At 32.8% G+C, this 10,637-nt stretch overlaps 1 protein-coding gene across 2 annotated transcripts; it reads right to left on the bottom strand.

Moving 5' to 3' along the window:
* Positions 1 to 3,571: 3,571 nt before the first annotated feature.
* On the bottom strand, positions 3,572 to 10,204 carry LOC137835372 (DDRGK domain-containing protein 1). 2 transcript variants are annotated; one of them, XM_068643849.1, is made up of 9 exons: positions 9,907 to 10,134; positions 9,685 to 9,793; positions 8,760 to 8,866; positions 8,582 to 8,596; positions 7,915 to 8,016; positions 7,667 to 7,825; positions 7,452 to 7,508; positions 4,835 to 4,871; positions 3,572 to 4,144 (listed from the first exon to the last, which is right to left on the bottom strand). In XM_068643849.1, exons 1-9 carry the CDS (start codon positions 10,024 to 10,026, stop codon positions 3,939 to 3,941), a joined length of 912 nt encoding a protein of 303 aa, XP_068499950.1. In that variant the 5' UTR covers positions 10,027 to 10,134; the 3' UTR covers positions 3,572 to 3,938. The 2 variants fall into 2 exon arrangements, with proteins under 2 accessions (XP_068499950.1, XP_068499951.1); XM_068643850.1 differs by lacking the exon at positions 8,582 to 8,596 and having other exon boundaries at positions 9,907 to 10,204.
* Between the last annotated feature and the right edge of the window lie 433 nt (positions 10,205 to 10,637).

Here is a 10,637-nt window from a genome sequence, read left to right as displayed (position 1 = left end):
ATGACAATATAAGTTTGTGCCCAATGGACGAATTATACAACTTTTTAACGAGGTATTTGTGAAAATGAGGATGGATTGATGGACTTATTGTTAGTGGGTGGATGGTCCTAAGGTTATTTTTGCATTTCTAGTTGGTCACAGGTGATGTGGTTGCCATTGGATTTTGTCCCATAATAAGTGGGGATGAGGGCATGAATAAGTGATGATTTGTGTAATATTTTCTGCACACAACACATAATGTTTTGGGATTTAACTTAGTTTGGTCAAGGCTTCACTTCTTTTACAATCACGGTGGTTATGGTAAGTGGTGATCCCTGCCTATTTAAGTGGTGATCACAACATAAGTTTATGTCCAATGCAAAAGTTTTGTAATTTTTGAACATGGTATTTGCGAGAATCAAGATGGATTGATGGACATATTAGACGTGGGTGGATGGTGGGTTATTTTTACATTCCCAGTTGGTCACGGGTGATGTGGTGGTCATATTTGAAAAAATATATCTTTAGCACATTTTAAAATATAATTTATAATTTTTTTATTTGTACTCATCATATTGGAAAGATTTTGATATCATATTGAAAAGCCTAAATAACCCGAAAATCGAAACCCAAATCAGAACCCTCAATAACTCCTAAAATCGAAACACAAAACAAAATCCCCAATAACCCCTAAAATCTATACCCAAAACGAAACTCTAAATAACCCCTAAATCAAAACTCAAATTAGAACCCTAAATAACCCCTAAAATCAAAACCCATAATTGAAATCAAAAACCAAAAATCACACCACGAAATCGAAAATTAATGGCACCCAATCACAAAGGATAGACCAAAATCTCATACATCGAAACCAAAATACAATCAAACAAATGAAACAAAAATCAACCTCAATAGTATCTGACGCCCAAAATCACACGCCCAAAATCACACTGTAATTTGAATCCCCTCTCCAGCTCACACTCTTTGGAAAGCTGTGAAGAAATTTCATAAATGAATAATAACCCCAATATCTCCATCAAATTGTATCTTATCAAATTGTATCCTAATTTTTGTATTTCTTCATTGAAACATATGGGTCCTACAATATAATAAAAAATTATTTCCCACATTACATCATCAACGATATCCTGACGCAATCACGTCATAGTTGAGAATATATCATTACTCAAAATAAAATCATACTTATAAGACTTAGTACACGTGAATTACAATAGGAATGTTAATGTCATGTATTGATAATCAAGGTACTTTGGGGGTAGTTTTTATTCTTTCTTTAAGTGGCAATAGATGCTTTTTCTACCCAACAACATGGTTTAGCAAAAACACATAATTTCCAGAGTTGATTACATAATATTACTCCAAAGTATGTATTATTTTTGTGTATGATAGATTACTCAAGATACTAAAGTTATGAATGACTAACAACATTTACTCAAAAAAAAATTAAGTGGACCAACTTGAAGTAAACTGGCCTTAAACTCATTCATCACAGTTTTGTAATCAAGTTATGGTCCTAACAAAAATTCTGTGTTAGATGACTAGTCCCTGTATGTAATTTTTCTTAATGACCACAAACTTCCTCTTCTCATAATTGATTTTAGAATACTGGCTTCATTCTTACATCTTTGGGTTGAGACAATGTCCTAACACTTTTTGGTTGATAAGCCTTGTGATTAAGTGGTTTTATCTATTTTAGTTTGAAATTATCGTACTGCACACTTTATATCATCTACATATAAAATATTAGTCTCTTTTCCGATCTCAGGTAGGTGCCTATCTATCAATTGCAGTCTGCAGAATTACCAAGTCCAATGCAGCTTTATTATATGTTGACAATTAAGTTGTAAAAAATTTTACCAACTAGTCTACAAATTTATATGAAACTAATAAATTATTTGACATAAACTGTTTAGACGTAAGAATTAATTTTCCGTTTTGGTTATTAGATAGACGCAGAAAGTTTACAATTCCTTACTTAAGAACTTAATTATAAAATAGCATGAATGTGCAAACATCTAACTAAATCGGAAATGAAGTAGTTGCATTTATCTCAAACCTAGTGAAATTTAATTTAAATATACCATCAAGGAATATGAAACTTTGATTTATTTCAATTTTGCTACCCTAAAAATAATAATAACATAATTGGAATCCTATAATATAGGTATAATATAGGTATAGAGTATAAGAATTCGCAAAAATGATTTTACAAATTTCCATTTAAGAGCTACTGGAACACAACATGCAACCAAAGTAATTTTACCTCAGTTGCACGGCATATGGATTCTTTATCTCTTTCTCGGAGTACTAAAACCGAATACATTCCATTGTGTGCAACAACATAGAAGAGAAATACAAACACGCATAATCCAAATAAAATGCTGAATTAATATTTAAATAATCCTTGTCTTCTTTTGAACACATTATTTGTCTCTCATTAATTAAGTTCTTTTCTCATTCCATGACAAATGGTTAAGAATATAATGAGAAAAAATGATAATATTTCACTAGTCTAAACTTTTATAGGAATGAAAATTACATGATGAATGAATACATAAATATGATGAGTAGATATAAGAATATGATTTTATGTAAAATATGTAAAATGAATAGGGAAGAACAAACTTAAAACAAGAAACATATTTGAATTTGATCCTTAAACACAACTTTCAACTTTTGTTTGTGTTGCAAAATTCATAATCTTAAAATAAAGACTTAAAAAAGTGGAAAAATCATAATCTCTAAAATCAAAACCCAAAACGAAACCCTAAATAACCATAAAATCAAAGTCTTACCTAACTCCTAAAATAAAATCTCACAACAAAACCCTAAATAATCCCTAAAATCAAAACTCAAGACAAAACCGTAAATAATCCCTGAAATAAAAAAAAATCAAATTTGAACCCACTCCTAAAATCAAAATTCAAAATGGAACCCTAATTAACCAGTAAAATCAAAACCCAAAACAGAAATAAAAAATACACACCACAAAATTGGAAATCAATGACACTTAATCACAAAAGGAAAGAACAAAATCGTATTTTCACACATCAATCCTATAAAACCCCAACATCAAAACCAAAATACAATCAAACTAACCAAACGAAAACCATTCTCCGTTGACACCCCAAATCACACTACAAAGTATACTCCAAATCGCATAGAAATTTGAATTCAACTCGCAATCTTCCAAAACCTAAGAACAAATTTCAAATGCGGAAGAACTCCAAATATCACCACTAATTTAAATCCTACATTTCGAATAATTTAAATCCTACATTTCGAATTTGTCCACAACAACATATATGAGCCCACAGTACAATAAAAGAATCATTTTACATATCATGTCATCAGTTGTATCCTGGTTGGCCACATGGCGAGTATCTATATATCGGAGCCCTTTAAAATGTGAGTGACTCCACTCAACTTTCTCGTGGAAAATCTGAATTCTGAAACCAATATTCTAGAAGTAAAAGTCGAAAAAGTTATGGCATCTTGCCCTCACCTTATTTATCTACTGTCATCTAAAATAGGTGAGGCTCAACAATCATTCACGTTAAAAGAACAACGGTTTGAATTTATCTCTGGTTTGAATTTCTTTCTTCAAAATATCATAAGTTTCAAATTTCGCCATCAGACAACTGGCGTGGATCTGCAAGGAATGCTAAAATTGTTACAAAAGGCAAACAAAATGTAATACAATTTCCAAAATTAGTGTGTTGGGGAGACTTTCATCTTCAGACATGTAGATCTGCCTCTTGAAATACGATCCTTCTATATGGTTTACTTTCGGCACGAAAAAAAATCTGAAATTGCTGTTATACTAAAGCTGTTCCAAGTCATGTACCAAACCCTAGGCTAACCAGATCATTGCTGCTTTTTTTGTTTATGTACATCACTAGTTTCCCCCCACCCCTTAAGTAAAAGAAAAAAAAAACTCAGTTGACAGTTATCTCCTCCCCAATATTAATGTCGTCGGTGTACTGAGCTTTAGGCTCTAAATCAATGAACTGGTTTGATTTACTTGCCAAGTGGGAAATGCTAACTCTCCCTTGCCGCTTAATATAATCAGCAACAGCATTCATCTCTTCTTGGGAGATGTATATAAATTTCCCTCTGTCATCCATAACACCCGAAAGCCGACCTGATGCACAAAAATAACTCATTATAGGCATCCACCTTGGCAGCTGAAAGACAATGATCGTATAACTTAAAAACAGGCAGTAACATTTGAACGTGTAAAAATTTTAATTTTATCAAGTAGCAACTACTAAAAAAAAGGATACAAGAGCAGCATACTTAATAGTAGTAGCTACTTAAAATTATCTTTTATTAGGAAACATGAAACAAACTTAATCTTACAGTAGAAATTCCTATAAAGGGAATCATGTAAAGACAAAGTTCAAAAGATATACTAACACATCCTCTAACACGGTTTTCCAATACTCTAAATTATTGGTTGAAATTCGTTGGAAAACACAAATTAATGTGAATCTCTCTTCTTATTTAACAAACCTTCCTCTTGATTTTGTAATTTTCAATAAATTTTATTCAATAAGAGTACCTTCCTCTAATGTACAAAGGTAATATAAATTCTTTCTGGATGCAGAAAGTTTATTTATTAGATCTTAAGAGTCCGAACGAACAATAAAAAAAACTAGATATATTAATTATGAAAAATTATCAGATAACTCAAACACTAACTTTGACACAACATACCAGAACACAACAAAATGCACGTACCTTGATTGCACAAAGAAAAAAAACTTACTGTTCGTTCAACAACCACAACAGAGTAATTAGATTGAGTAACAATGCTAAGAAAAGGGCATACCCATACTTTCCAGCGATGTGATACGATTGATACATTCCTGCATGAGTACAAAATAAAGGAAGCTGGTGAATGAAAAATGTATCGCTCAGACAGTACAAACTATAACAATATTCATCCTTAAATATAATGATAGTGTCACAAAACAAAGTACAATATAGAGCTTCGCTACTTAGAAACTATCACCACTTGGTCTAATACCCATAAAATTATAGAGTAAATTACCCAAATGGAACTATAATTCAACTTGAAAGACCTGTATCTCTTCTCCCGGAAATGGGAACAGGAATTATTTTACGGATCTTCATCCAAAAGGGAGATGTTTGTATTGCAAAATACTTGATGATGAAACAAATTAGTACTTAAAGGAGAGTAGCGCATTTTGATTGATTGTTACTTGTAGTGCACCCATTTTAATTATTGTGTTCCAGTATTAGCGTAAATAACAAGGTTCTTGATAGGACAGTTTATATAATGTTACCTTTAGACAGTAATTTAGGAAGTAATGTATCAGAATTATCAGTTTTTTGGGTCTCAAGACAGTCATTTAGACAATGCTAGATTTGCGCCAGTTATCAGGTGGTGTTCTATATATTGTGTTGGATATTTCACATTAACAAGAAATATGACTAAATTATAGCATATAAGTCAGTCCAAACCGCACCTTACAATTCAATATTGTGAGGTTGAGTGAGAGTTAAAAAAAGACCACTTTCTAAGATAGTATAAGGGTCTATTCTAGTATTTGTTGTGTCACATACCATCATCAGATCACTTACAAATATCTAATCACATGCAACATGAGGCACTTACAAATATCTAATCACATGCAACACGAGGGTGTATGTTGGAGATTTCGTATTGTAAAGTACTAGATTATAATATATAAGTGGATGCAAACCTCACCTTACAAGTTAGTTTTGTGAGGTTAAATTTATGCTTAAAACTCACTTTCTAAGATATTGCATGGAAGTTTCTGCATTTCAAGAGGTTGAATGTGTTTGAGAGAGAACAAACTACGTAGGGGTTTAGTTTAGGCCTCAGTATTGCATATTGAGAGAGGTTGCTCTTGATGAGGGACTTTGTTCTGTGATCTTCCTCTGCTCTCTGCTCTTTGTAGTATCCTTTTTTTATCAATTCTAGAAAACATATAACTAAAACTACCTAGTTATTATGTGCAATTCGCAAGTCTACAATTTTTAAAATACCAAGACACTAGCTAAGATCAAGAGAAAGGGTGAAAGATCATAAACCATGGGACTGTAGCACGGATCATAAGATCCTGCCATAAAATATAAAGTATAATTTAACACAAAAATATGATAATAAAATAAATTGTTTGTAATCAGTAATAATAAAATAAAGCAATACATACCTAATAATACCAATGACATTCAAGGAGAACTTTAATATTTATTTCCATAGTTATTGTATTATTAAAACTATAATCTCTTGTACATTTGACAATGATTATTAAAAGTGAAATAACAGATGAAAAAGGGAACTGGACAAAAGCCAGTCCAAACATATAGTAGAGGCTTAATCTGAAACAAAAGGCCCTAAAGAAACTCAATCTGTGGCTTTAGAAACAGAAGGGGGCTTCAAATGTTGAGTGGAGTTCCAATGATCAAGGGCAAAGAAACAAAAGATGTAGAGCCGTCATTAAGGAAGTCTGAGTAAGAGGGGTCAGGTCAGAGAGAAGAGAGGGAGGTCAGGTAATTCTTATTGATTGAGACAAAGGGGATTTAGGAGTTTCAATTTCTCAAATCAGCAGCTGTGGTTGTATTATCAGTCTAGATAGAACGATTCATGGCTGTCACATGAAGAAGGATATATTTAGGGCCCAAAAGGTCATGAGAATGGGTCCATATACAACCCTGCCTGTAATAAAGAACAGAGAAGGATGAAAACTACGATCCTACAGTCTTCCCTCACTGCCCAGTGATGCTAATTGTAAACTGTAACTGAGCACTAAGGCACAAGAAAACAAATAGGATTGCACAACAACATCCTAGATGAATAGAATTATATGATCACTCATGTATTGAGCCATTCTAAGGGGGCATTTGTTTCACGTTATAATTTTGTATTCCTAGATATCATATTCTTTGAAATATTATGCCCAGCAATGATATTTCACCTAACATGTTTGGTTGGTATTTAATAATTAAATAAAATAAAATTAAAAATAAAGAGAGAAAAGAATGTAATGGAAATAGGTAGTTACAGCAAACAATAACTTCTATTTTCAGGAGACATTGTCATGGAAATAAAGATACCAGGGAATATGTTTTCATTGCTGCCTAACGAAGGTATGAACCTTAATTCGCATCTTCACATTCACGGGAATGAAAAAAAAAAAGATGACGTAAAACAAACATCATTTCGTAATTAGTAGAAATGAACTGTTCACTTCACTCTACCTTACATCTCCATTTTCCCTTCCTCCATCTCTCCACTCCAGAACTCTTATTTTTCTATCATATGATATCAGATTGGAGTAGCATCATATCTTATTTATCTTAGTCACATACTCACATGTAATAGTAGAAATAGGGGCATGGGATCATCCTGTGTAGAGGAGCTGATCCAAATAAAGGAATAACATATTAAAGAATACCTGTGTTCGCAATTTAAATTCTGCAGCAAGATCTTCTAAGGGAACACATTTGTGCTTCTGAATGATTACACAATTATCTAAATTAGTATGGCTATAAAACCTCTTCAAAGATGACAATGATAGTCCTAGTTAATTGCTATTAATTTTTAATTTTTGCATGAATAAATTTTGAAAAATTTATTAAGGGGAAATGAAGGAAAATATTGGAGAATAACCTTTATATATTCAACAAAATTGGCTAGCAAGTCTTCAGCACTATCCTGCACTTCTTCAAGGGTACCTTCATCATCAACTGAAAATTCACCTTTCCACTTCTCAAACTCCAATGCAGCAGCCTCCTCCTCCTTAGCCTTCTGAGCTTTGGCTTCCTCTTCCTATATGAACCATGACATGTGCTTTGCAAGTTAATAAACCATAACAAAATTGATACTAAAACCAAATCAGAACAAGGTAATGAACTCACCAACATACGCTCCTGTGCCTCACGCTCCTCATCCTTCAACCTTCGAATTTCTGAATAACGATCTTGTTTTGTCTGCTTTGACTCTCGTGCAGCTTCATCAGCCTTCCAAGAAGAAAGACCAAAATACAACTATTTAAATTTTAACCAACATAGAGAAATCCTTCAAATAAGAGAAACATTAAGCATAGAAATTCAAAAAATACATAACAATGCCCTGGACAGGCAAGGAAGGGCAGTTGCCTTGAATCCAACACTCAACATTTTAAGTATTATTTTGAGAATTAAATACAAATTAGGGACAGTAGCCATGCACACTGCATCGGAAAAACAATAACAGAGGTCAAAAAAAATAACCATGCTTTTCAACAAAATTACAGTAATCCCATTTAGGCAGGAAGCATTCTCAGAAGAGAGTGAAACGTGTAGAGAAAATGAACAGTTTTAATAATAATAATAATATAGATTGAGTCAGGTGTCCATTACTAAACCTTAAAATACAGATAACAACTTTCATTTCAAGAAAACCATCCCTTTCGGTAAATCAAATTCAAACATTATAGTTCATTTGTAAATTAGTATTGAAGGCCACAAGCTATGGTGCAAAAAGCAAGAATCCAGCCAAAAATATACTCAGGTGAAAAGAAGGAAAGTGATAGGCGGACATCACCACGCTAGTTGACACCTGGAGAGAGATAGAGAGAGAAGTGTAGGTATGATAGGCGATGTGATTGGGAGAGAGATAATAGGTGTTAATGGAGTGTTTGTGATATTAGGTGTCCACATATAATTACCCTAAAGTTAATTGTACTAGTTTGTAAAACAAAACAAAACAAAAAGAAAAATACCTGACGCCGTGCTTCCCTCTCTTGCCTTTTGATTTCCTTTTTCTTTGATGCTTTAGCCTCATAATACCCTTCACCAGCAATTTCATCCTCACTCTCACCAGCAGATTCTGTTTACATGTAAACAGTTAATCACTTCAAAATGGCAACCCAGTTTCAAGAAGCAATTTCTATGCATGCTTTCATTCACCAGCCAGTCCAACTGTACTTCCATATAAACTTCTCAATATGCACTTATAAGAGAAGAAAATAAAGAGGTAAAACGAATGAGTTTCTCTGGTAAGTTAAAATTAGTTTAGCTTATACGTAAGTAAAGATCAGCTTTTGGAGAAGCTAAAAAGAAAACTGTCAATAATCTAATTCTAATTTATGAGAAAAGTTTACTTTAATTTACCTTTACTTCCCCATAAATTATTATTGAGAAATTTATCTAAGCAAATCATAAGTCAAACAGTTGACTCCACAAGCACAAATATCTCTATATCTCATTCTAACCTAAACACTAAAAATACATAACATTAACGTATCCAACAAGATAGCAAAACATAAACCCACAAATTCACCAAATTTCCACGATTTTACATCTATCAACCGTCCTTGAGTTCATTTTGAACAAGATTCTTTACGAGCACTTATGGTAAGATGAGAAAATACGAAGAAAATATGGAACGAACTCCTCCCTAACTTAAAATTGGTTTTACATAAGCTAATGGAAATTCTTTTATATTAATTTCCTAAAAGATAATTTTACTTTTGTTCTTTTTTTTTTCAAAGTTTATCCAAACATTCTTAGCGTAAAATAACTCCTCTCGGATTTATGAAGAAGTAAGATCTCTGACTCACATTTTCATTCACCAAGGCATTATTGCATTTCACATAGACACAAAACAAATTATAAATAAATAAATAAAAGAGTAAAACGAGAAACCTTCTAACGCCGCAGGTGGATCTCTCGACGTGCTAGCTCCAGACGCGGCAGGTCGGCGACGCATACGACGAGTGGCGGTGGCGCGCACCACGGTTTCTCTCCGCGGAGCCTGTCGATTGGTTATCAATGATCAAAAAAATCGATTCTGACTTTAAAAATGAAACGATTAGGTTTTAGTGACGAAATGAGGGAAGAGTGATGGAGTTGGAAGAAGGTGCAAACCTGAGGAGGTTCGTCGCGGTGAGGTGGAGGCTGAGAATCCTGACGTCGCTTCCATAGGTAGAGTGGAATCAACGCTACGACGAGAAGCATCGAGAGTGCTGCTACAAGTAGCTCCTCCATAGCTGCGAATTGAGTTCTCTTTGTTTTCCTCCTCTCTGATTCTCGCGAAATTGATTTCTCAACTGTGTTTTGAGGCTCTTGGAACCGACGTTGTTCCTTTCTTTCTCTTCTCCGCTTAACGACGTCGTTTCTGTCTTTGCAATTTTTATTTTTTAGACTGCTGTTTTATTATTACAAGTTCATATTAAAGTTACTAAAACCAGAATATATAATATGTAATAAATATTAACTTTATTTAATGCAGAGAATATAGAATATGGTTTTACTTTATTTTTGAAATTTTAGAATATCTTTTAAAAACTTATTAGTATATGTATCAATTTATTTTTTAAAGTACGTTATCAACTAATATTTTCAAGACCTTAATTTTATTATTATTAAAAAAATGTCACACCAAAATATTACATGATAAACATCATGTCTAATATTTTAATGGGCCAAGGCTTTCAACAATTAGTTATTTTGTTTATCTTATAGTTTGTTTCTTCCTGTGTGTTTCTTGGTTTTTTTTTTCTTAAAGTAGTGTAATTTTTTTTTTAATTTCTCAAAATGGATAAAAATAATGTCCAGAAATGGATAAATCGTCAACGTGAATTATGTTTACTGAATAC

Source organism: Phaseolus vulgaris, chromosome 5 (genome assembly GCF_000499845.2).
Source record: "Phaseolus vulgaris cultivar G19833 chromosome 5, P. vulgaris v2.0, whole genome shotgun sequence".
Lineage (NCBI taxonomy): Eukaryota > Viridiplantae > Streptophyta > Magnoliopsida > Fabales > Fabaceae > Phaseolus > Phaseolus vulgaris.
The sequence above is the reverse complement of the archived record's forward strand: the minus strand, read 5'-3'. Positions and strand labels throughout refer to the sequence as shown.